At 42.6% G+C, this 25,493-nt stretch overlaps 3 protein-coding genes across 17 annotated transcripts in view; 1 reads left to right on the forward strand and 2 right to left on the reverse strand.

Moving 5' to 3' along the window:
- Positions 1-17,530, forward strand: part of LOC109486298 (single-stranded DNA-binding protein 3-like) — a 74,088-nt gene extending 56,558 nt beyond the window's left edge. For 3 of the 13 annotated variants that reach the window (XM_019790092.1, XM_019790101.1, XM_019790103.1), the window contains 12 exons: positions 5,648-5,724; positions 6,834-6,910; positions 7,815-7,847; positions 9,698-9,752; positions 10,134-10,169; positions 10,535-10,586; positions 10,803-10,856; positions 11,848-11,912; positions 12,364-12,466; positions 12,845-12,873; positions 13,049-13,150; positions 15,812-17,530. In XM_019790092.1, the coding sequence (XP_019645651.1) occupies positions 5,648-5,724; positions 6,834-6,910; positions 7,815-7,847; positions 9,698-9,752; positions 10,134-10,169; positions 10,535-10,586; positions 10,803-10,856; positions 11,848-11,912; positions 12,364-12,466; positions 12,845-12,873; positions 13,049-13,150; positions 15,812-15,931 (803 nt within the window). In that variant the 3' untranslated portion in view covers positions 15,932-17,530. Of the gene's footprint in view, positions 1-5,647; positions 5,725-6,833; positions 6,911-7,814; positions 7,848-9,697; positions 9,753-9,813; positions 9,832-10,133; positions 10,170-10,534; positions 10,587-10,802; positions 10,857-11,847; positions 11,913-12,363; positions 12,467-12,844; positions 12,874-13,048; positions 13,151-14,928; positions 14,981-15,811 lie in introns of all 13 variants that reach the window. The other 10 variants (XM_019790093.1, XM_019790104.1, XM_019790096.1 and 7 more) reach the window with 10 other exon arrangements.
- Positions 17,531-17,934: 404 nt separating this feature from the next.
- On the reverse strand, positions 17,935-23,569 carry LOC109486316 (platelet glycoprotein Ib alpha chain-like). Of its 3 annotated transcripts, XM_019790133.1 has the most exons (6): positions 23,469-23,569; positions 21,521-22,183; positions 20,984-21,129; positions 20,146-20,208; positions 20,030-20,065; positions 17,935-19,521 (listed from the first exon to the last, which is right to left on the reverse strand). In XM_019790133.1, the coding sequence occupies exons 1-6, from the start codon at positions 23,539-23,541 to the stop codon at positions 19,480-19,482; spliced, it is 1,023 nt and encodes a 340-aa protein (XP_019645692.1). In that variant the 5' UTR covers positions 23,542-23,569; the 3' UTR covers positions 17,935-19,479. The 3 variants fall into 3 exon arrangements, with proteins under 3 accessions (XP_019645692.1, XP_019645691.1, XP_019645690.1); XM_019790132.1 differs by lacking the exon at positions 20,146-20,208; XM_019790131.1 differs by lacking the exon at positions 20,030-20,065.
- A 453-nt stretch (positions 23,570-24,022) lies between these two features.
- Positions 24,023-25,465, reverse strand: LOC109486327 (RWD domain-containing protein 2A-like). Its single transcript, XM_019790145.1, has 2 exons — positions 25,190-25,465; positions 24,023-24,770 (listed from the first exon to the last, which is right to left on the reverse strand). The coding sequence occupies exons 1-2, from the start codon at positions 25,385-25,387 to the stop codon at positions 24,075-24,077; spliced, it is 894 nt and encodes a 297-aa protein (XP_019645704.1). The 5' UTR covers positions 25,388-25,465; the 3' UTR covers positions 24,023-24,074.
- Positions 25,466-25,493: the final 28 nt, after the last annotated feature.

Raw genomic sequence — 25,493 nt, forward strand, 5'->3', positions numbered from 1 at the left:
CAGCCGCCTGAGTTCTAATGTGTCAGCATGGAAGATCCATTATAGCCCTGATTCTCTCCAGTAGGAGGCATGAGAGTGGCTGCCTGTCACGCTCCCAGATCACAAAACAGGGTCTAATTTCTGCGGGAATTGGGAGGAAATGGTAGAGTTCAGCCGCACTTACCCAGCAAGGTCACGGGGACGAGACAAGCCCGTTCATTAAACTGACAGAGGAGTCACATCCAGCAGGCCATACACTCGGTAACACGAGCCCCTGAGGGGGGGACCTGGCAGCTTGTGATGACACCCTGCAATGATAAATTCACGTCAGATGTCCAGATCCAATTTCATAGCAGGCAGACATCACACAAGGAGGCCTCCCCGACTCTCAATAACTTTTATATTACCACATCAGGACAGTTACCGACAACAGGCCGACCAAAACGGAGACGACGATGTGGGCAAATGTCACGATCTGCACGCATCGAGTTACAGTATAGCGACAATGGCACTCAGGAGTTTTTAGAGCGGCCCTTGGATGCAGTGGAGAATGATGCAGGGGTGTGGTTCTCAAGGGGTTTCCTTGGTAACCAGGGATGGGTGAGGGTTCAGGATCAGATTTCAGAGAGGCAAGGGTAGTAGGCCTATGCATGACAAATAGCAGCTAACAAGAACATGTGTATGTTGAGTATGGCTTTCACCAGTGAAAAGAGCTGGTAACATGCCCCCAGCTCCTTCCATTTGTTAGGCCTGCGACTGGCTATTATTATTTATGAAGCTGATCAGTGCCTCATACATAAAGATAACAAAGTTACAATTTATCTCTTGAAGAACTAAAGTGGCCTTTATTGTGTGGTTGTAGCTAATGGCCTAGCTCAGCACAAGTTTGGTCCTGAAGGAGGTTGCATTAAGTTGGTTCTACCCCAGGGATAGTTGTCTAAATTGAGCCTATTTGAGTGAAGCTATCATGAAGAGACCAGTTCTCCCTCTGTACAGCTGTGGCACAAGTGTAGCCTGAACCATGGTCTGAGTAGGAGGGTCTAATGTACAAAGAGGCTTAGCTCCAGTAGAAGAGCACCCAGACGCTCTTTTTATGCTTGGTGAAGTAGGATCCTCTAATGGGGGTAGTGAGCTGTGCAGTTGTATGGAGATGTAATGAAGGCAAGTACAGAACAGGGAAGCTTTTTTTTTTACTGAAAGTTGCGGTGAGCTGTCGGCGTGTTGATTGGGTCTGACCAACCGTAGCTATCCACTTATTACGGGAATGATGCAAAAGGTGGCATGGATCATCGGAGGATTCCTGCCATTTGGGTTCCGCCGAGAGATAGTCACCAAGGAAATAAAAGGCTTCTGGTCGATAGTGTGGTTCAAGAGCTCTCTCCTGTGAGCGCTAGAGAAGTAATTATCTCTTGATAAATGGGCGCTGGTTGGTACACAGGGACAACAAACTTGTTACCATGCGCCGACATGAGCGAGAGGAATAGTTTTACGGTAGGCTCGGGGGCAAGGATAAGCGCTAACAGTTTCTGTTGGAAGGAAGCTGTGACAACAAAGGAAGAATTTATTCCTCTGTCAGACTTAACGTAATTACGTAAAAGCTTGCTTCTTGATTTGCGAGGTTGCTACATGCACAATACTTTCCACATGACAACAGGGAACTGAATGTTCCACCTACCTGAGTCGGTGAACACTGCTCCTTCCCCCAGCAGTCAGGGTAGCTGGCCCGGGTGGTGCAGTGAATTGAAGTCAGTTTGCGAGCTCACAAGAAGATCCTACTGGGGCACAACCACATGGACCTACTGCATCTGCCAGGCCAGCTTTGTTGATGTGAATTCCTAAACACGGTGGTGACCCAACCAGACAGAGTGCCACTCACACGCCGATTTGAATGTGTAATGAGAGTGCTGTGAATGCCTACAGTGTGGTCAGGCCAATCTGCGCACTGGTTGGCCAGAGCCGTGACCAATCGCGGGCCATGCAGTGGGGCTATGCAAATCAGCAGCCTGTGCCAGGTTTCCCTTGCATTTTGGTGGCTGATTTAAAACATTGTTTCCAGCCAATTTAATTACATTCCACTATGTGCTTATTACAAGATAATGTACTCAATTCCGAGAGCTCATTTAGACAGGGATTGATTCCTGCCCTTCCTGCTGGGTGGTGGGAGGGCGGCCAAGGGAGCTGGGGAGAGTTAGAACACTCACACCAGTACTAATGGATTTTCTATAGATTAAGCTTAGCATTAAGGTCCCTTGTAAATGAAATATTAGCAGTCCCTCTTTGGGGAAATCGCAGCACACCATAAAAGAGCAGTAATTACTACCCCAGGTTGGAGCCTGCAGCTAGATTAGTAACAGTGGCAGCCGTGCCTATTTATTTCCAGTGGAGGCAATATCTTGTGTGTTCCACTAATTTCCGATATATAATGAAGTATTCTTGGAGCACAGCTTGGCTTTTGCCTCCCGATCAGATTTCCATCAGCGGAGAGCTGTGCTTTGTAAAGATCTGATCCAGATGGATGCGAGAGGCCATTCGTTACCATGGCGCCCTAGCGGTCTTGACAGTTGCATTACTTTTCAATAGTTTGCCTTCCATTTCCATGCAGATATGCAGGCAGGGCAGGGAACGGGGCACGTTGGCTTCCCCCGGATCACATCTCCTCGTGTTATAAATGATGCAGATGTGACTTATGAAAGTAATGAAATATCGGCGGGTCCGATAGCTAACTCAGCGTGAATAACATGTACGGCGCAATCAACCTTCATGGTAATTATTCTTTTCAGGCCGCCGTCACGTTTTCTGAGAGTAGCGTGCGGCAACTTCACTTCACTGGTTAACTCAGCAGACCGTCGTTAGTTCTGAGAGTCACACAGGTTAAAAGGAAAAGGTGATTACCCTGATGATACAATTGGATTCGGAAAAAAATGGTCGCTCCATGCATTATTCCACGAAGCGTCATCTTGGACAGCCGACAATGTGACCATTCTTGACTTTGAAAAATGGCAAGCTTGTAACAGCTGTTCTGTAAGCAGCTCTGCCAATTAAATAAGAAAAACTGCCACTCTGCGACTCACCTCTGCACAAGTCCCCGTCACGGCGGTAATTCCTCGGCCATGTCGAAGGCCGTTGGACGTCCATCTAGCTGAGTTTTGCCCCTTGCTGCCCATGACTGTTAGTAGGGGCTGGCTACGCTTTCCCAGAAAGAGATGTGGGGCGAACAGAACTGTGGTAAATAAACCTTGAGAAACAGCAGAGCCATGGAAACATCACAGTTTTCAACAGGAAGCCATTAACACAGATGGGGCGAGGGACAGCTCAGTAAGTGCACCCCGCTCTCTCCTCTCTCTAATGAATGCACTTGAGTGCATCAATTACATCATGGCAGGAACAGAGGGCACAATGTGCTAAAGGCAATCTTGACTTCTATAGCTTCCTCCAGGCTCCCTTTTAGATCTACATCAGCAATTATGTTTAATTAGAGACCCAAGCCTGCCAGATAATTGCAGGGCTCAGCCCCTCCAAGATTATTTGGGAGTTCCTTTATTAATGAAGGTCCCACTGGATAGTGTTGGATGCCGCAGATGTACAGATGTTTACATGGCTTGTGTGTGTTTGGTGTCATGGGCTCTGTCAGAACTTCTTTAGTGCAGTAATAGGTTAAAACTCGGTAATGGGGCAATTATCAGTCACCTTGTGATGGGCCAAGGGATTCTTTCACCTGTAGTCACCTGTACATCTGTCAGGGAGGCAGTTGTTTTCGTGTTGTGTGAAATGCACCAGAAAGGAACCGTGATCGCTCCTAAAGGCCTGTCATAGCCAGAGCCATCCTGTAGAGGGATTACGTCCTAATGCACACTTACAAGACAGCAGGAATTCTTGGATTTTCTTCTGTCACTCAACCTCTTGCCAGACAGTCAACAACTTGGAGCTTTTAACAAGCAGAAAGTCGGGCTCTATCCTTGGCTGGGCTGGGAGTAACACTAGAGACATCTGTCCCTTCCTGCTGCTTTCCCACCTAAATCCCTCTTGCGATCCTAATTAGTCGAGATCCAGTTTCTTCATTAAAGCTCCTTATCAGCTTGTTGTGGCTCTTCAGGAGGTACCCAGGGACAAGGATCTCCTGATGTCTGGGTGTTTTCAAGGAGGTGAAGAACATGAGAAATCTATTCATGCAGTCAACAGCTTTTCAAGTGTCAATTTTCTTGGCTTACAAGTATGTCCTTGACAGTTAATTTCAGGACTAACCCTTGTCCTTTTATAGTTTTAAAAAAGTCATTCCTCTTAACATTTGAAGTGAAATTGACAGGCAATATTCAGTCTCGTACTTTCAACACTTTAGCAATGAAAATGTCACAAACAAGACCCCCAAGGATTCAAGACAGTCCTTGTTATGATGTAACCCAGAAGGACAGGTGGCTGCAAGTTTTCATTAAGGACGGATCATCTGTGTCCGCCAGATTTGCATGGAAATTGTGCCACCCTACCTGGAGTCAAAAGTTGCTGAGGCTGCTGTCACAGTGAAGGGCTGGCCATAAATCTTCTGCTGGTCTTATAATTGGCCACATATGAAAAATGGCCTTATTTGATGTTACATATTTAGTAGCTCTACCCTCAGGTCTCGGATTAATAGGCTCGGAGGACTGCAGAAATGAGCGAGGGTCTCTAATTGTGGAGTCCAGCTTGCTGGAAGGGTTGCCAGAAGAACAGGTCTACCACAAAGTCGTCTATGTTCCTACGTGGTAATTTGATAGTGTCCATTCTGCCATGAAGTTGTACATGAGGGAACTGGCCTGCAGAAAAAAAGGGTACCGCATGTCAACTATAGGGATGAGCCCAAAGCCTGATGGGATATCCCGTGCTCCAGACGCGCGGTGATCCTGCGACCGGGCGTGTCTGCGGGGGTCAGGGTGCGTCAGCCTCGCGGCTAATTGGCCATGGTTATGCGATGATGGTGCTCCAGGAGAGAAGGCGTCCACATCCGTCCCTCTCAGACAGGTGAGTGGGTAATCCCCGATGGCCTGGAAAGGGGACCTCAAGGACAGTCAAGGAGAGGGAAGGGTTCTTCGGGAAGGTTGCCTTGTCGAGGGCGTACTCCACCCACATGCACCGGGACTTCAAAAGGAGGAGAGTCATGTGCCATACCCTCTTGTACAAAGAGGTCCAAGAGCTACGTTTCAGCTTCTCACGTTGAAATGCAGCTTCAGGTGTGCTTGAAAAGGTGAAAGCCAACGAGGAAAGGCAGCTTCCACCATCCCCCCAATGCTTCCATCCAAAGAGGATGTTCATAACAGTTATTACAGATGAAGCAGCTTCATTAAAAAACTACCGCTACTGTTCTAAGGAACCTTGTCACAATACATCAGCCTTTCTTTTGCTCTATTAAACTATGAAAATCAGCATCTTGTGGTCAGGTGTGTCAGTGGTTAGTATAATGTATTGTAGAGAGCACCTGGCTATATACAGAGATGTGCTGTTCTGTGAGATGCTGCACTCAGGGGAGTTTCATCAGGACGTTGAACCTTGGTTCAAGATACTCTAAGCTGACCAGTTTTGTGAGCGTGTGTGTATGCATGTACATGTATGTATGAATGTATATCTTTGTGTGTGTGCCCTTTTGACCATCCACAGATAAATGTAGCTGACCAGGCTGTGTTGTTCTTGTTTTCTCCAGGCCATCCCAGCATGCCCGGGCCAATGCAGAGAATGAACCATCCGAGAGGCATGCCCATGAACCCGGTAAGTTTACCGGTAAGTGACTCCTGACACAGCCTGGGTAACCTCCTCTCTGTATACCGGGGCTCCCATACATGAGAGCATGGGAGCCCTGATATACAAAGGAGGGCACCCAAGCTACTCCTGATCATCAGGCACAGACAGTTTTTTTTTGTGGCGCAATTTTCAGGGAAACTATGACAGAACAAAGCATGGGCAAGGATACATATGACCGTCTTTTCTGACCACGAGACAGCTGAATTTTGTATAACACATCCACAACTATCCTTAGCATGTCCCCAATTTGCGATGTATGTGATAAGGACCTTACGAATCACTACAGTCTCTCACCTTCCTCCTTCCTTGACCTGATCCATTCACCAAATTCCTATTATTTACAGCATCAGTCAGCAAGGTCTACGATGTCCTTGCCCCTTTTGTTGATGTTTCTTTCAAACTGCTATGTGTAGTACCCAAGAGAGTGGAATCTGTGTTTGCCTCCTTGTAAAGTGTGTTTGCCAGGCTTTCTGTCACCTCATGGAGGAGTGAACTTCCTGCCCTGCACCCTCAAGGCAGAAAAATAAAGCAAAAGTAAATCACTCTAACAGCCTGCTACCAAATTAAGTCCCCAAACACCCTTGTCTGCACATGCAGTAATTAGATTTACAGACCTGGCCTTTGCATTGCCCTTCCATACTCTCTCCTGGTATTGGTGTGTTCCTGGGTATGTACATGAATAACTCACACAACCTGCAGGGGCTATGTGTACTTAAGGGACTCAGATGGGAGAGATAGCAGGAGCTGAGGAGATGAATGGACATCTCAACTGGTATTGAAGTGCTTTTAAACAGACAGTACTCCACTATGTGTTCTAGGTTAACTTTAAGGTTCCAAAGCCTTTTTCAAGCCATATGGGCAATGAATGTCTTGGGCATGGTTTTGGAAGGCGAAGCCCATCCCTCTCCTTCCACCATTGCATCTTTTTTAAGTCAGGTGCATGCCAATGTACACCTGGGTGGAGTGAGGAGAGTCATGGCAAAAGGTCTTTTTCAGGAATGATGCAGAGATAAAGAAACATTTCCATGCAATATGTATGTACCTTACCAAGCAGTAGTTTTTGTACAAGTGAAGTTCTTGTTCTTCAGAACTACGGGGGACCAGTGGGGATGCGGCCACCACCAAACAGTATGGGACCAGGGGGCCTGCCACCAGGCATGAACATGTAAGTAGCCTCTCTAATTCCCAAAAATCCTTTCCAAGCCTGCAAAAGGACAAGCCCTACTATCCTGTAATGACAGAGCCAAATGAAAGAGTTTGTCTTGACTTATAAAGAAAGAAATCATGCTATATAGAGCCAAATTAAAGAGTTGGCTAGTACTTGATGGAAGTTACATGTAGAGCATGTTTGCAGGATACTAGGGCATTGGCCATGTTCTTGCATAGATTCACCAAATGCACATTTCTGTTGCTACAATTTGTCACCAGCTTTAAGTGCATGTGACATTTTCTTTGTATAGTCATCCTACTTGAAAGTTTGGATGGCATTTTTTATGTCCTCTCTTTGTGTACACCGTTTTCTTTTTACATATATAACTGTTGGGATTCTGAGTGGTGATCGTGTGACTTTCAGGTGGCAAAAGGTCTTTATCCTAGGCTTTAATTCCTTAGATAAAATATAAACTACTGCATAGTCTTAAACATATCTAAGTGCTCCTTTTACTATGGTAAAGGATTTGGCTTGCCAGTCTGCACTAAAAGCTGATTCCATAAGTTGAAAGTGGGGATAAAGGAGAAATTGAAATTGGGTGAAGTCAACTTAAGTTATGACCTTTTGCCATATGTAGTGTTGTTATGTTGTGGGATGGTATTAAGCTGTTAAAGACGTACTTGTCTGTGGTTCAGGTAGGGTCTGTACTTGTGCCATGTCCTTTTGTTATCTGTCTCCTTAAATGCCGTTCCAAATGTGTGATCTGTGTCTAGTGCATGTGACGCGTACATATCAATTATAGTTGGGTGTTGCCAAAACTGTAACAGCCTAATTGTGGTTCTGTGAATTTTGGAAAACGTGCCTAGTACAAACCAGCAACAAAATTTTTTTTCTTTTTTTCTTAAACTCTCTTTAATAGGGTCTTTCCACATGACGAAGAGCGCCCGCCATGGTACTGCAACCTTTTCTTCACTTCACCATTCCATCTGTTTTTGTACTCTGAAAAAAAACACCAAAAACTGCAGAAATAGACAAACAAGACAACATGTGTCAGTCATGCTGCATTGTAATTTTCCAGTTGGTGTATGGAGTTTTGAATTGAAAGATTTTGAATCATGTAACGGATGTTGTCTTGGGAAAACATTACCTGATTGCTGTATATGTATGGGGGGAAAACTCTTGGCTCTAAAACTGAGAACAGTCTGAATATCAACACAGAGAGCATGCCCGTAGCCAGGGGGGGTTCAGGGGGTTCGGAAGAACCCCCCCACAAGGCTCAAAGGTCCACTTTTTGGTCCACTTTTTATGTAAAGGTCCACTTTTTGGTCCACATTTTATGTAAAGGTCCAAGATTTTTCTTGAAAAGATAGACTGGAATCGTAGAAAAACTGCTCCCTTTGTAATTGAATAAAGCTTTATCTCTGATTTTTTCTCGGAAATTCTCTAAAAAATGCACGAAATCCCATTTTAGAAGGTTCATTTTTCAAAATTTTGCGGGGGAGCATGCCCCCGGACCCCCCTAGGAACCTCGCGCCTACGGCGCTCGAGGTCCCCTCAAGCAGTGGGAAGAACCCCCCCATTCAAAATCCTGGCTACGGGCATGGAGAGAGCTGAGGCAGAGTGAGATTTTGAAACAGACTGTGGGGTGTTGTCTTCTTGATATTTGCACCCTGCTTTTTTTTTAAAAATGCTACACCTTTTTGAACAAGGAACCAACTGAATTCCATACAACAGTTGCATGGATTTTGAAATTTAAGAAAAGATATCGCTACGTCTACTCAAAAGAGAAGTGTGATGAGATACACATTACTGGCATTTATTGGTGAGGGGGGGGGGGATTCACAATAAATCTACCAGTTTCCTGTAGTGGCCATGCCTGCCCCATCAACTTGCCATTCCCGCAGTATATCCAGTTAGTTTCCATCCATGGCTGGCAATTGGTTCTGACAGTCCTAATGAAATTCTGATTGCTGCCTTAATGCGCTATCTATCTTCCAAAGAGCAAATTTCACAGACTATTAAATGGACAGTGCCAGGTCTTCTGGGGAAGGTAGTGAGGTAGAGGTGGGACAAGAGGGCCCTCTGTCCAAACTGGTTAGAATTTGGCTGCCGATGTTAGACTCAGTACATTTTCATCCGTCTGTGATCTTAGTCGTAGTTGACTTCATGGCAGCAACCTGCAATTTCTCTTCTAGTTTGTCAAACTACATAGGAAAAGTAACACAATGGCTGGACAAAAATCTAAAGAACTGCAACTATATTTTTCATGTTCAAGAAGTATGATTTTACTCCATGTACATAAAGAACTCAATGAATGGAAACAAGAAATTAATGTATGCCACTATATCTGTCAGCTTTTGTGTCACTAATGGAAAAATATCTCAGAAAATTTAGTTTGAGTTGCCATACTAACAGCATTTGACAATTTGCATTGGTTACTTCTACACAAAACACAAGTGAGAGCCTTAGGACAACAATAGAAGATAACGTTCCCTGGGTGGATGATTTTAGTGAAATTGCATTAGGAAGCCGATACCAGACCACTTGTCTGGGAAGCAAAAAGCCAATAGAGCAATCCTGGCATGTAAATTGTTCAAGGGAGGGCAGATGGTCTAAGTTATACATGTATGTCATCAACATTGTGGTCAGTGTTACCATTTAAAAGTAAGACTGAGAGGTTAGGAAAACTGATAAAGTTGAATTAGGGTATCTGCTGTCTTCTGCATTGCATTGTGGGTAGTACTTACGGAAGGTCGTAGGTCATGAGACGTGAGAGTAACGGATGTCATTCCCTTCCCACAGGCCACCAGGTGGACCGGGAGGGCGGCCGTGGCCAGGCAACCCCAACACATCCACAGTAAGCCTTCCTCTCTTCTCCTGTACCCCCAACACATCCACAGTAAACCTTCCTCTCTTCTAACCCCAACACATCCACAGTAAGCCTTCATCTCTACTCCTGTACTACTTCTGTTGTGCTCCTGTGATGGCACATAAGGGTAGCAAGTTTCTTTCCAGCAAGTCTTCCTTGCTGTTACCAGCAAAATGTATGAGATAGTCAGGAAGTACTTGCCAGTCATCCTCCTTATGAGTATCTCCTTTCTAATGATGCATTTGACTATAAGCATGTTACCTCCCAGTGTTGATGTTGATTTTTGCTCTTGAAAGAATTAAAAGATGCACACTGCAGCTGTGGATAAGGCATGTCCAACACTCGGCTAACTGTAGATTCTCTTTACAGATAAACTATTCCTCCTCTTCACCAGGCAACTATGCGGTAAGTCAGGATTGTTTCTTGTTGTTGCTAAAATGTTTTAATTACAGACAATTGCATTTTTTATGTGATTTGCCAAGTGTAGTTTTCCAGGGCTACAGAAACCTCTTATATCACTACATTTATACTCTGATTGGTCAAAAGAAAGTTTTACTTTTTTGACCTGTACTAATTATGGTGGCCCTGAGAATACACATTGCAAGCCAACACTGGCCTTGGGTTACACAAACCTTTTGTTGAGCTGTTATAACTACTGACTGCTTGATTGGGCCACTTTGTTCTTCACATGTCACAAGTCTACCCACCTGCTGGGGTATAATGATGGTACATGATTGACTTCTCTTGACCTTTGCCCTTTCCCTACAAAGGGTCCCCCTGGAGGAGGCCCGCCAGGAACTCCCATCATGCCTAGCCCACAAGGTAAGTTCAGAACCCTCCTACTTCTCCTTTCCATCTTTGTGGTAAGTACGTGTTTGCCTTATGCTTGATCGTCGTTTCCGAGCGCTTGTTTTGAGCCGTTATATTTTTTTACGTTGTGCATGCAGGTAAGTTGCACTGCCTAGCTGTGTATGTATAGCATGTGGCATTCCTGGCATGTCTTCTGTCGTTGTTGATTGTGCGCCCTTTGCCCCCTAGGAAATGGTCCCCACCCCCAGGGTAACAACCGCATACCGACCACCCTGCCCCCAGGTAACGTGCACACGCCCTGCCTGAAATGTCAGACACCAGACAACGGAACGGTGGTTGTTAGCAAAAAAGGTCGAGGGGTGTTGAGCCATTGGATAGGGCACACAACCGATATTGACATTACCTGTCACTAAGAAAAAATCATAGTTGCAAAGTTAAAGCTTAGTTCCAACACAAAAGGGAACTCACCTTTTGTGTTAGAACCAAGCTTAAACTTCGCAACTGTGGATTCTACCAACACAGATGAGCATCATATTTGACAACCGTTTCTGGAGATAATATGTATAAGAAAATTGACATCAATTGTCACTAGCTAATGAAATGGTCATCATATTCAACAACAGCTTTTGGAGGTATTAGAATGCATAAGAAATGACAATATTATCTGTCTTAGGAGTTTTCCCTTTCTGAAATTGAAGCTGTTTAATCTATTTGTGACAGCAATACATGTACCTTGTTCAGCTCTTCAACACTTGCCCTTGAGTTGAGTATTATAAGATGACCAACAACCACCGAGTCCATGTTTTGTACCATAGAAGTCAGTTATGTACCAAACCTGCATGGAGCACAGCTGACACAGCCAGGATTCCTTTCTACCTGCTGTTGTGGATTTTTGTTTCAATTTGAGCCAAGCTTGGCTACATCCACTCGTCAAATTTTCTTTGGCTGCCAAATGTGTCATTGTTAGATCACCAAATACTTGCCGTTTGTAATGACTCTCCCACCTTTTTGTATGATTTGCACTCAAACACACTTGTTTCAAACTAGAGTTTCATCAGGTCAATGAATAATGGATCTTGGAAGTTCTTTCACACACCAAAATTGTTCTTGTCAATCCGAAAACTAAGGCAATAGAAGGACTGCCAAATCCTTTCTTAGTAAGAACAATTTTGGTTATGTGAAAGAGCTTGAAGAGTCAGTAAAGAATATACATCACCTGGAATGAGAAAGGCTTGTGTAGAACGCATGTTTTCCCTGTCTTGTTTCCCTGCAGACTCAAATTCAGGAGACAACGTCTACGCAATGATGAAGAACGTTCCAGGTGGCAGCATGCCTACGGTAAGCCAGACCACCTCCCACACAGGGCTTATCCTCTCTGCACTGTTGACTTGTTGTTTCTTTAATTTTTTTACTCAACAGGAGAACTCAAAAGGTAGGAAAAGGTTTCCATAGCCCTTGGAGAAAGGAAAGTGTGGTACATGTCACATTTGAGGTTGTAAGATACATGTAGAAAATTTCTCAATGCCTTCTGAACTACGCTTCTACCACATCATCCTGAACAAAGGATATGTGCGGTCGTGCCAATTAATAACCCTTTGTGCAGTAAAATTAAACTGGCCAGGGGGGATATCATTTCAAACAGCTTTTTTGCATGATATTGTATCATGCTGAAGTATCCCTTTTAAGCTCAGTTGTGTCAAAGATTGGTATCACGCCGAAGATTCCATCTTGTCGACACAGTTGCATGACGGACAGGTATCTCACGGAAGTTTTCCTCTTGTCCTTGCAGCAGTTTCCCATGGGTACTGGCCCCGACGGCCCCATGAACATGGGTGACCAAGTCCTTTCTCCAGTCATGAACGGTGAGTCGATCCGTTCTCCTCCTATCAACGGTGAGTGCTCTGAAGCCAGGCCTTAACCCAAGTGCTTCTCTGTTCCTCTACTTCGCTATCGTAGAGCCTTCCTGTCTGCGATTGCTGGATGTGTTGTCTGTGCTGTTAACCCCCTCCTAGTGTAGTCCACTAGTCCAGTTTGCTATGCTTTCTCACTATTAGGCAACATGGATTTAACCACATTATGCTGCACATAGGGGTGGTTAGGAGTCATTTCCTTTACATGATATGAGCTGCTGTACTTAGTGCATGTAGTGCTGAGCATTCTCTACTCTTCTTGTCACACTTCTATTCTATTCTATTCCAAATTTCCAAATACTTTTTAGCATCGAGCTGGGTTTTTTTTCTACACACTAAATTTTTGGTTTTCTCCCTTAGGATCTGGTGATATGGATCATATTCCAAAGGTTTGTGCTTTCTCACAGATTTTGTCTTTTGTAGATAGCACAATTTCAATTTAATGTTCACACTTACATGTATGACCACTGGATCAGATTGATTTTGCTTTCTGATGTTGTCTGATTTATCATCAGTGACTAAGAATGGATGTGTTGGTGTTGAAGTTTTGCTGTGATCTTGCAGAGTTCCCCTAACAACCCCGCGGGCCCGGGCACGCCAAGGGAAGCGGGCGAGATGGGACCCGGGGGAACGTTCGGACTCCCTCCCTTCCAGGACAACGTCAGTGTAAGTCACTGGCACAGGGACTAACTAGTTTTCTGCACTTTTCCATCCTGACCTTGAACTTCGACCTCCTGTAGACCTGAGCAGGGAAGTGGTCTGACTAGCACACCTGTAGAAATAAAGAAAAACGTAACGTAGGAAGCTTAACGTAGCACATAACATACAGGTCTAACCATTTCCAAAAGACACAGGTTTCTTAAAAACAGGACAGCGAGAATGTACCAACTTAGCCTATTTACTGTTTTCCTTTTCTTTTATTATGGTTTCCTGTTTACAGAGCGAGGTAATATTGCTGTGTAGTGAAATGTTACAGGCAGTGAAGTAAAGGATACGTTTAATGTTAGTAATGCGCTCAACAGTTTAAAAGGAAAGCCAGGCAAAGCTCAAGTTGTTAAAGCCATGAATGCAGTTTTATCAAGTTTTACTTTTCTCTTTCTGTCAGAAGCGACAATGCTTTCTTTGGTGGTTACTGTCACTCAAAAGGGTTGTTAGTACATATTCTACTCTTTATCATTCGCTTATCACTTCTTTTCTCTTCCAAGCTATTCTTTATAATAGAAGAAATGATTTTGAAAGAAAGGGTGGACATTTGGCCAGAGCCATATCACCCATGGATGCTACATGGACCCTTCCTTGCTCATGCCTCCTGGTATTCATCCACTGTCCACAATTTGCACCTGGAGTCCAGTCATGATCAAATCAAAGAAATGAGGATGTCGTTTGCATTCATGTGTCAATGCTTTTTGGAGTAAGAACCTGTACTCGCTATAACCGCTTACACTTCTGTACTTTCTTTCTTACAGCTGCACTCCACCCCCCTCCCACTAGAGTAGATAACTACCTTGTAGCTCTTGCCACTGCTGCCTTCTCCCCACTACTGCTTGTCTCCCTACTCATGTCTCCCTCTCTAAACTCTAATAACCAGTCTTCCCTTCGTCATGATGGTTCTGGCATTTGATTCTGAGATACAAGATTTAAAATGTCTATTGTCACTTAAAGTGGACAGTATTAGAACCCGTATTACTGAACAACTGACACTTCGTAGGTGTGGAGGCTTTGTCTGAATTGTAAATGGGTGGGGAATATTGGTTAAACATTTTACAGGTCTTTTACAATGTACAGGGTTTTTTTACATCTTTTTCTCACTTTGCCTTAACTTTGTGTTTAAAAAACTTGCACATGAGTGTGGTGAAACAGATTCCCAGGTTAAAGAACAGTTCTTCGAAACAGCAGTGAACTAAAGAGCTAAGAAACAAATGCCAGAACTCATGCCTGTCATCTCTGCTAACAGCGAGGAAAGATTTCCTCTTCATACTTTTCTCCACACATGTTGATGCAAATGAGATCCCCATGCCATTTTCATGAGAAATTCAGTCCATCCATTGCCATTATTTTCTGGTGCACACCCTCCATGGCGAAAACTGTAGTGCCTGGCTGAAGACCGGCTCCACTCGTGCATGTATAGGAGATAAACAGCTGTAAGCATGCTCTTGCCCAGGCCGGATCGCTGGCATGCTACCCAAGTGGACAGTACATGAATCATGAGAGTGATGCTAATTAGGAGTTTCTTGCTGGCATTGCTCGTTCCTTCAATCTTTGCACTCTTTGCACTTTGGTATTAATTGTATTTTTCCTTGCACATGCATGGCTTCATACTTGTGTCTTGAAACTGTGGAGATGGTGTATTTGTATGCCTACTCATGCAGTGATGCCTCTTGTGTAGTTAGCTGAATGTTTTGTGTTGTTTAGAGACATGTTTTTGTTTTCCTGTTTTTCTGTAGAGGTAGGTGTCCCAATTACAGCGATGACGAAGGAAATAAAGTTGATTGACAGGTCAAGATCAGATTTTGTGATCCTACTAGTGATAATAACTGTGGCAAATCTAACTCTGGCCCAACTGCTAATCTATGGTAATGAGCAGAGTTTGCATGCGCATGATGCACTGGGCATAGAAAGAGCATGCAGTGCAGTGCAGGTGTATTTGCTTTATTATTTGTAGCCTCAAGACTTACTTAGCTCTCTTTCCCTTAATTCTTGATTTGTTGGTCTCTGTGCGATTAAGGGGTCTGCATATGGCTGTGGTTGAATAAGGAATTACTTAAATGAGCTGTAACTGTAAGACGACCAATTGGAAACCTGTTTCTTTCTCCTTTGATCTCATTTAACTCTGTTTCCTTTACCTGATTTCCTATTTGATGTGATTTGGTGCTTTTTGAGGGCTAGACTGTGCATTGATGAGAATAATGGAAATCCAATCATAGTGTGTTATTGACAAAATGTGATTGAGCTAATATTGTATGTTTGGCCTACCCATGCTCTATACTGTACCTTGATGCCATGTAAGTTGTCAAAAAAATGTAAGCAACACTGTTAACTGTTTCCAGCAAATTGTGATTTACATATTTACATGTAATTGAAGGAATGATACCTACTCTTTTGCTGCAATGCAAAGCCAATATTACTTGTGAAAATGGTGCCTATGGTTAATCACACAATTCAAAGTGATGCCAAAAAATGAAGAAAGCTATCGCTTCAAGAAATACACGTACCCCAGCCAACAAGTGCAGAAATCCCTTTCTTGCCAGGCACCACTTCTCTCTCTCTCCCCTGCCGTTGCAAGGCCTGTGCACTGAGTCCCCCTGTCTGTTTTCTGTTTCCCTGCAGGATCAGAACGAATCAGCAGCGATACTTAAGATAAAAGAAAGCATGCAGGAGGAAGCCAAACGATTTGAGAAGGAGGCGTCACCTGGGGGGCCTGGGCATCCTGAGTACTTCATGCAATAAGCCAAGGAACCAAGGCCAGTGGACAAAGGGTACCTATGGACAGAGAGTCAAGATACTTGATGTATAAATTATCCCACCTCATTGTTGTTCATAGCTCAGGCGGAGTGCTGTAAGTAGGCTTGAAAAAAAACCTCCGTGTTTGTCCACCGTATCAGCCTGGATGTGTCTGCCCGCCTTGTGGCGTGTTGTGTGTATATTTATTACCTCTCATAAATTATTTTTGTGAAATGGATTTATTTTCAGTGTTCCTCCCAGCAGAAAATGGGCCTTTTTAAAAACACAAACCTGCAGTTTTTAAATGGAAATCCTAACAAGGTCTGTTTTTAACTAGCGGTGGGAAAAGCAGTGACTGGATAAGGAAAATTTTAAATGAGAATTCTCGGCTGAATGAGCTCAGAATTTTCCACTTGGTCAACCCATAATTTTATAAAGTTGTAAGTTATGGCAGAATGAGAGACAAGAATGATTTTGTACTGTTTTTAATATCTCGAGTTTGGAGTTTTGTTCTGCATTTCTGATGACTATAAAGCTGCCAACATTGAGAATAGGAACCAAAAAGTTCAGTTGTAAACTTGATTCGTCCTTATTGCTTTCTTTTCTCTTATTTCCCCTTTATTTTGTATCCCTTTTGTATTATTGCAGATTTTGTATTAGATGTTAGGTAGGGGAGAAACCCTGTACTGTATTTTATTGACCCAAGAACCTTACGAGTTCCTATGGTTGTGAGTGTGTGTCATAGGAATCACCAAGATAGTTAGGTTTTTATTGTCACGTGCAGATGTATAGGTAGTGTGGCTGGCCCTGTGCTGCTCCTATGCAGCAAGGGGTCCAGTTTTTAGAGCCTGCCCTGTTGCCATGTTATTGTATCCTCATTTTAGCTAGTGACAAAAGTACCTGTATGTGCAAAGTTGTGCTGTCCTGGAGACCTGAGTAGATGCCTGGATTGCTGGCATTCAGTTGTTTGTGCTGTCGACGTTTTCTCTGCATTTATTGCCCAAACTATTCCATGTTGCAATGTAAAAAAGATGTGCATTTTATTCTGAGGCATTTGGGAAGGGGACATTGCTGTTATATATGATTCCATCTGTTGCTGTAGGCAGTTGATTTTTTATGTACATTGATCACATCACACTTTTGGTAGAATTCCGTGAATTCTTTTTTCCCTGGGTGCTGAGTGCACCGTACAGTGGCTTGACTTTTGAGAAACACATTTCTGCCGTGTGTCTCTGTGAGTTCCACTCCTGTAAAGTAAAACAAAAAAAACCTATAAAACTCTCTCTTCGCTGCCATGTAGAATGCATTAGTCCAGTACCTCGATGTAGTGGTTAAGGGGAAGTGGCAACATTTCCAGACTCTTTACCTCAGTCAACTCTTGCGGTTAGGCAAGACCTGTGCTTGTACGGTGCCCGGATCTTTTTGTACAGGCCCTTTGGAGTGGAACAATCATGCTCTTTACCTACACAACCAACATTTGAATGGTAGATGTTGTCACTATTTTAGTTAAAGTTATTAAAGTATTACTTTATTTGTATTGTCGTATATTGTAAAAGAATCCTCTAGAGGCAAATGCTCAATTAAAGTATCAGCCAGACCTTTGAATACTGTGTGTGAAATGATGTGTTGTTTTTTTCCACCAGGGGTGGTAGACACTAGTTTACATTAGGGCTGCGTATCAGTAGTGTACCGGTACAGTACCGCAAAAATCAATTAAGCACAGGTCGACCAAAATACTGCAGCAAAAAACAGTCCACATATTACTGTTTTGTTTGAATATGGCATACGGCCAACTAGTTCTGTCCTGTTTTATCTGAATAAAGATTCTGTCAAGTTACTGTATTTAATATTATTGTGGATGTTCAGAAGAACATGTTAATTTGTCAAATTGTTCAGGTACAGGTCAGCCTCTGTACCAGTACATGTACCTGATGTTACATTTGATGAAGGCAGCCCTAATTTACATATATAAGACACATAACAAAGAAAAGGCTGTGAAAGCAAGAGTCTGAGTCTTCCACCTGTTTTAATTTCCTAAAATACTCTGGTTTCAAATATAGACCCACTATGAACATCCTACGGAGAAAGAAGCTTACACTCTCATACCAGAATTTGAACAGCTTGATCATGCTATGAATCTTACTTTGCTATTTTTCAGTTAAAAGGTAAGTAAAGAGAAGTATCTACAAAAAGTCATACCAGGGAATGGTATCAGTTGAATTCAAATACTAGTAGTACAGGATATGTTTATAGACAACTGAGGTTACGTTTGCTAAAAGACCAGTTTACACCAAGGAATGGAAAAGAAAGCTTCTAGCAGCATGAGGCACTTATGACAAGACATTAAAGATATCTTGACAAGAAAAGATTTCTGCACAAGTTCTACCCTACCTATTCAGACAAACATTTGTTGCATGATTCCTATTTTCCCTGTACTCTGTTGCACACATACAGTAGACAATTTGTTGTCCCAGGCAAGCACAAAGTTACAGACTTGACACATCTTGAACACTTCCTTTTTGATTCATCAACCCCCAAAAGCACAACATTACCCTAACTGAGCCGAGCACATGGCTCAGGACAGGAACATGATGGTGCAGCTCTGTTCACCATGTGCAAGAGCACCATTGTGGGAGTAACCCAAATGCCACATTACAATGACAGAATAAAACTGGTCCCTTGTATTCTAGTGACTTGTACAAGTTCAAACAGTTAAGGAGGTATTACTTGAGAAACAAAATAACTGAAGTAGATGGAAGACGAAATCCAGTTTCTATAGCCATGCCAGAGTCTTGACAACTTCTGTCTAAACTACATGATATGACACCACAATTTCACACCAAGTCTTCTTTGTATTGCATATTAACATTGTTGAACACTTGCTGGAAAACTACATGATCTTGAGAGCACAAAATAGACTTAAATGCACATTTTATACTGCAGCTTACAAGGAAGAGATAGATTATATATTATCTGTTGCCCAGAAGAAAATATACATCAATTTTTAATCTACATTCATACATGTATGTCTTTTGGCCCCCTTCTGAAACCTCTACTTGAAAATAGCTGTACATTTGTAATAGTTATAAGTCTAAAAGTTAAGTTGGATGGTTGTTTTCTAAGATTTTGTACAAATTCTATAGTAAATCTCCCTCTGGAATATAACACTGCAGAAAACAATAGATACTGAAAGTACAGAAAAATTCACTTAATGATGCTGTCAAATAATAAGTTTTCCCTTTGAAAAAAGTTTCTGTGGTATTGATTTGGCAACAGAAAAGATTGAAAGTAGTGCAAAAACTAGAAAACTATAGCTGTAAAAATTCAAACGGTCAATAGGAACAAAATACCCACAACCAAAAGTATGTTCTGCCAAATATCAGTTATATATTACAGCTGTACGTTAATCATGAAAACTTAAAAGTTTTCTTATATAAGCTCCAAAGCTACTGCATAACTAGGATTGCATCAAACTGGAACCACCCTGCTTCTGGTCTGATGTAATTGTAAACGTTTAAGGCACAAGTTGTGTTGTGGTTCTGGTAGGTGTCCTGTTAACGAGCATTTGCGATGAGGTGAGATTCTTCCAAGTCGTCCTGAAAAACACAGTATTGAAGATGTTAGAGGGTTGACTCTCAAGTTACCAATAGGAAACCCCACCGTCACCTTGCCATGCTGTTAAAAGAGGATTGCTAAAGAAAGGGACAGTCAAACTTGTCTGAGACAACCACCCAGGGGACCAACAAAACATGGTCTTCAAGGACAAGTGGTCTTATACAAAAAGCATGGTGACAAGACAACAACAACAGAATAAAACACGAATAGACTTCCCCCATCTACCCAGTGACCCAGCAAGCACCATTTTACATTGCACAAACACTAGCAGTGATTCTCTTGGGCAAGTTTGACTGTACTGTGCTACAGGATTATAAAAGGTGTAGTCAAGAGGGTCTAAAACGTCAACACAGGGTATTCCATGCTCCACAATTAAACAACCAGTGATTTTTACAAAACCCTGTATAGCATCTAGAGTTAACACAACATCCAACAAACCACTCCCTAACACTACTGCATGCATTTCATTAGTAGACAGACAGGCTATACCTTCTTTCTGAATAGATTGGGCAATTGCATGGCATTCTGTAAGAAAAAAAATGAAAGTCCGTTGTTATGACACAAACAAGTGAACAGTGGTTAGGTTTGTACATGAAATATCTCACCAACATAGGCTCGGTATCGTCTAGTCGCTCAAACCCTCTCTTTCCAGACTTTGAGAACCAACTCTGTGATGTAGCAACAGGGAGAGACAGAGGGGATGTCACAATTAGCGCAGGTACTGTACTAGAAGTGGGAGGGGGGCGAGTGTGCCTTCACCACAGGTGAGATTTTGTCAATGCAGTGCATTTATGCAGATGTGCCTACAACGAAGGTTAGACATCCAGGTAATGAGATACACAATGAAATAGTTACTCAAGCAACTGTATAGACTTCGAAAACGTTTTAAGTAGCATCCACTACTTAGTCACTGGCAAAAAGTAGTGGATGCTAAGTACTTGAAATGTCTGGCAGTTTTTAAGATCTATCCAGTTACTGGAGTAATGATTTCCTTGTGTAAGATGTATCTATATGTACTTGCAAGAGAACAAAATGTAGATCTGCATTTTCTTTCAGGGATGAAAGATCACCACACTACAGAAGACAAGTCACCAGCACCACCTACCTGTTCCACACAGCATTACAGGCACATGGCATACTGAAGCTGACTTGTACTTTAAATCATAGCAGTCATACATTTATAAAACAATCCTATCTTAGAATATGTACTGTACTACCTTTTTAGCACATCAGAAACCTGAATACATGCAAACAGTTTACAGCCATCATATCAATTCCATAACATGCATTGAGTATTGGATATCAACATTCAAGGTAAGTAATTACAACATGTAAATTCACTTGTAGCACCTTATTCCCATTCAACATTACAACATTGTTCATGACAGTACATTACTGTGTTACTTGATACCATAAACTACATGAAGTGCCACTAACTCTTACCATTGGTACGTCTCCACCGATAGTCTGGAAGTTTGCACGTCGCTGTTTCCACCAGATGGTTGCGACCAGAGCAATGACCACCAGGATAACCAGCACGGCAACGAAGAACGCAAGGGCGGGGTCCAACGTCTGGTTGTCATGGTATTCTGTGAGTGAGAATGAGACTAAGTCAATGATTTTGTGTCTCAGGACTAACATGTTCTTTGGGGTTTCTTACCATTGGTTGGTGTCTTTGACCAAGGACAATATAATATCCTTGCTTTGACATTACATACAATACACAATACAAGCACACATATATAATTGTACTACAATGCCATGTAAATTTGAAAGGAGAAAGATGTTTTTTAAAAATCCTAAATATCTGAGACAATTGTACAAAAATTACAAAACTGTCAAAAATGAGCTTTTGCAATCAAACTAGTGCATTGTATATGCAAAATTTATATGATGGTTGGTAGATGAACGAATGCGTACGCATATAGAAGCATGCCATCATATTTTCAGAAATGTTCTCCCCTGTAGTCCACTACTCACGTGGTACTTTGTTGGAGTCCCCTTGGGTAGTGTTGGTGACATTGTTAGTCGCCCCTTGGATGGTGGTGTGCACTGGTGGTACAGTCTGTGTTGTCATCTTCTCTGGTGGTTCGGTTCTTATGGGTGGCGGTACTGGTGTAGTTGGTGGTACCGGTGTAGCCTTCTTCGTTGGTGCGACATACTCTGTTGTTGTAGAAGGCTTTGTTATTGCCTTGGTTGTCTCCTGTGGTGTGGACGCTTTTTCCGTCTTGCTCTCTGTGGAGGCGACAGGTTGGGGCTCTACTGTAGTGTTGGCCTTCGGAGTAACTGCAGGTGTGGTAGCTGGTTTAGTGGTAACTGATGGTTCAGGCCCTTTACTTGGTACCACTGTGGTATTGGGATTGGCCTCGGAAGGAACCACTCCAGGTGCGGGGGTGGTTCCATTGGTCTGGGAAGGAACCTCTCCAGGTGCGGTGGTGGCTTCGGCCGTACCATTGGGTGTGGGTGTGGGGGCTTTACTGTCAACCTCTACAGCGGACGATGTCGTGTTCAGTTCCACTGGAGGCTGAGTTGGTACTTTAGTTGTGAGAACTTCCTCACCACCTTCTCCAGGACTGGTTGCTGTTGTGTTCGGCTGTAGTACTTCAGTACCATTATTTGTGTCACCCTCCTGTGAAACACAAACTGGGGGAGGAAAAACAAACACAGTAAGATTACTCCACTTTCTCCTTCCTACAGAGTGTTGACTGAGCTAATCTTAGCACCTACGGTATTTACGTGGCCTCTGTGAGGGCACTTATACATTTACAAGTCCTTTTTACACATCGCAAAAAGTTTGAATGATAGATTTTGAGTAAATATATGGCAAACCAATCCCAATTCTTATATAATAAGCTTAGCAGGCCCACTTTACACTGAGTAATTAGATGCAGATGTCACAAAAAACCTGTTCGGCAAGGCTTTGTCCTTCAAAGTGTACCATTTAAAACTAGATCGGCCTTCAAAAGTTTCTGAACCACAATAAAAGGAGTTAACAAATGTGCCATTAACTCAGTCAGTGAGTCATTTTTAACGAGCTGTTGCGCACGCACACACGACATCACGTACATGGCACGTCACATGACCACCTGGTGTCACAGGGTCACTTAACAAGAAAGACAGGGTTCCACCCACTCTGCACAGTGCACACCTCAACCTCTTCATATTCATAAAAGTCTCCAAATCTAGGCAACATTTATACTTCATATATATTAGATCCAGATTTGTACCTATTTTATGGTGTACCAATAGAAATCAATTTCATATTCTTGTATCATCCTGCTCACATGTAGACAAGCTAAACATTTGGAAGTGTTCAACAACATGGTGGATGTTTACGTACCGCTTGTAATGTTTACTTTCTGATTACTTTTACTTTCTCATTTAGATAAGACCAAGGACAGTCATTGATTGATAACCTCTTTGATAAGGGATTCGAGAAAACTTATCGAAAATCAACGATAATTCATTTATTTATTTATTCAAATAGAGAAGAAGGGCAAGAAGGAAAGAGAAAAAAACAGAATAGAATTGATTCATTCTGGAGATCGGATTTTACATGGTCTTTGTGTTCGTTATAAAAAGGGCAAAATACTTCTCCGGGACTCTTGGAAACAAAATCCTTGGAGTAAACAAAAAGAACAAAAACAACATGCCAAAACTCGCAGGAACGAAGTCTTTGCTTACAAAGAAATAAAAGCTGACTATCTTGTATCTTGCTAACATTTTTACCGTTCTTCAAGCCTCTGAATTTCTTGATCAGGCTATGAAAAAAGTTGTTGCGTAGCATCCAGGTGGCTAGCTATCCGTCCCAGAACTAGTATTAGTCAAATTTTGTTGTCAAAAAGTCGGGAGACGACATCCAAAATCGTGCCTTCCAAACGTTACCCCCAAACGTATTCCACGTTACTGTATAATGCAAGATGCCTACCTGTCGGCAGAAGTAGGAAACAGGACAGGAAAACCAGCCCACAAAGTTTTGACACGTCCGAACCCGCCGCCATCTTGCCCCGTGTTCGTCTTGTCCCGTCGGACGGGTGACGTCACTAGGTCCTGACGTCATCACGCCTTGGGCCAGCAAACTCAATAATGCCGGTAAAAAAACAAGTTTGGAAAACCGGCGATGTCTATTCTTAGAAATAAAAGCGGTGTTTCAATAGACCCTTTGCCGATATTGACAGGTTTCTCACTTTCCGGATTACATGGCAAAAGAATATTTTTAGAAATAAACGAATGTGACATCATGAAAAATATGTATTAATGGCAAATTCCTGGTATAATACCTTATTACACATCATTCAATGTCTGGAGATGCATTTTTCAATGTAGCAAATTTAGTAAAGATTTGACAAGATAAAGGTTAAGTCTACAAGAGATTGAATCAATCATAAAAACCAAGAAAATGAAATGAAAGAAAACACAATGACAACAACTTCAAAGTTCAGCTGCTTTTATTCATATTCTCATATTACTTTCATGATTGTTAGTATAAGTCAACTGAGTTTCTGCTAGAATTGAAATTCAATTATTCATCTTTTCATTTTCGGGATTCTTTTCCCTCAACTCCAAAGAAGATGCTAAACATGTAGTCACACTTGTGTTCCTTTAGATACTCCAGAAACCGTCCCAGGTCCATGTGGTAGTCATTCCTCAGTCCATAGTCACCATGAGCTTCAAATGCCAACTCCTCAAACACATTAAACAGCCTGAACTTAGCCTCTTCATTCTGGTCCTTACATTCGACATCCTCCCTGTGTTTACATGAGATGTGTTTCCAGTTGGGGTACCGTAGCTTGTGCCAATATTCCTCGCAGTATTTCGTCTGGCCTTCCACACAAATTATCCCAGGCTTCCCAGGTAGACAAAAACCTGTCAAATCCAGTTCCTTGGCCAAAGCGGGAATTTTACGCAACAGTTCTTGTCTATAGATGTGGTGGCTGTAGATCCAAAACCTGGACAAGCTTGTCAGTTTATTTTCTTCCTTTGCTGTCTGTGTATTTGTGCTTTGCAGCTCAGCAAGAGAAAGCGTGATGTGTTTTCCTGCATTTTCCTGTATCCACTGCACCACTGGCATTGTGCAGAGTTCTCCTAAGTCTGAAGTGTCGAGGAAAGAGTGAAGGCTCTGGTTAATGTCCTTTTGCTGCTGGCGGGATAGCTCTTTGCTCCTCAGGTGGATTTTTGGCAACACCTCGGGGTAGAGGGGAGGAAAACTGCACCACATGGCAACTGTGGCCTGTTTGGAGAGAAAACAATACATGTATTTGAACACCCAACACTTTATGAATTATCAAAGTTAATACTAATTAACAAGTCAGTGGCTAGTAACTTTGAACACTGTATTAGTTCATTGCAAAAATAAAAACAGTATAGTCGGCAAACATGACAAAAGTGTTTTTTATTATGCTCCATATGTTACGTGTTGTAAATCATTATATTTCTCTCAACCTCTTTGAAGTGACTGTGTATAATATTTCTATTTCAGGCTGTACGTTATAATTATATGGCACTCTGTTCTCTTTGGATTAAACTTGGAAATACGCTACTAGTAACTGAGGATTTCGAAACACATGCATTACTGTAAATCTGAAACATCTTAAGTCAATTAACAGACAGCGACAGAAGTTTAAAGATAAAATAACTCAGATAATAAACCTTTGGCTCATCAACTTCAACGTTAAGGGTGAACTCCAGTCTCGGGGGCGGGGCCTCCCTGGGCCCGTCCACAAACCGGCGGATGTCCGTGGGTGCCGCGGGGTTGTCCAGCACAAGTTCGTCACCTCCGGGGTACATGCTCATCAGCATATCCAGCTCGGACAGCTGAAGTTCCAGCAAATCTTTCCGGATCTCCATTTCTTTTATTTGAGAAAGGCGGGTAGAAAGCAAAGACTTGGCTGAAAAACTCAAGAGTTTTTTACTTGTCCAACTCAGCAGCCGTGAGAGGGCGTCTAAACATAAA

This window comes from Branchiostoma belcheri, unplaced genomic scaffold (genome assembly GCF_001625305.1).
Source record: "Branchiostoma belcheri isolate BF01 breed outbred unplaced genomic scaffold, Haploidv18h27 scaffold8, whole genome shotgun sequence".
In the NCBI taxonomy this organism is placed as follows: domain Eukaryota; kingdom Metazoa; phylum Chordata; class Leptocardii; order Amphioxiformes; family Branchiostomatidae; genus Branchiostoma; species Branchiostoma belcheri.

What these genes read in the sequence shown, in the direction of transcription:
- LOC109486327 (XM_019790145.1), bottom strand. Translation starts at nt 25,387, where the DNA reads ATGGAGATCCGGAAAGATTTGCTGGAACTTCAGCTGTCCGAGCTGGAT. An exon ending in TTGAAGTTGATGAGCCAAAG is followed by an intron (nt 24,771 to 25,189) that starts GTTTATTATCTG and finishes CTCTCCAAACAG; the next exon opens with GCCACAGTTGCCATGTGGTG.
- LOC109486316 (XM_019790133.1), bottom strand. Translation starts at nt 23,541, where the DNA reads ATGGCGGCGGGTTCGGACGTGTCAAAACTTTGTGGGCTGGTTTTCCTG. An exon ending in TCGGTGGAGACGTACCAATG is followed by an intron (nt 20,209 to 20,983) that starts GTAAGAGTTAGT and finishes GCTACATCACAG; the next exon opens with AGTTGGTTCTCAAAGTCTGG. An exon ending in ACGATACCGAGCCTATGTTG is followed by an intron (nt 20,066 to 20,145) that starts GTGAGATATTTC and finishes TTTTTCTTACAG; the next exon opens with AATGCCATGCAATTGCCCAA.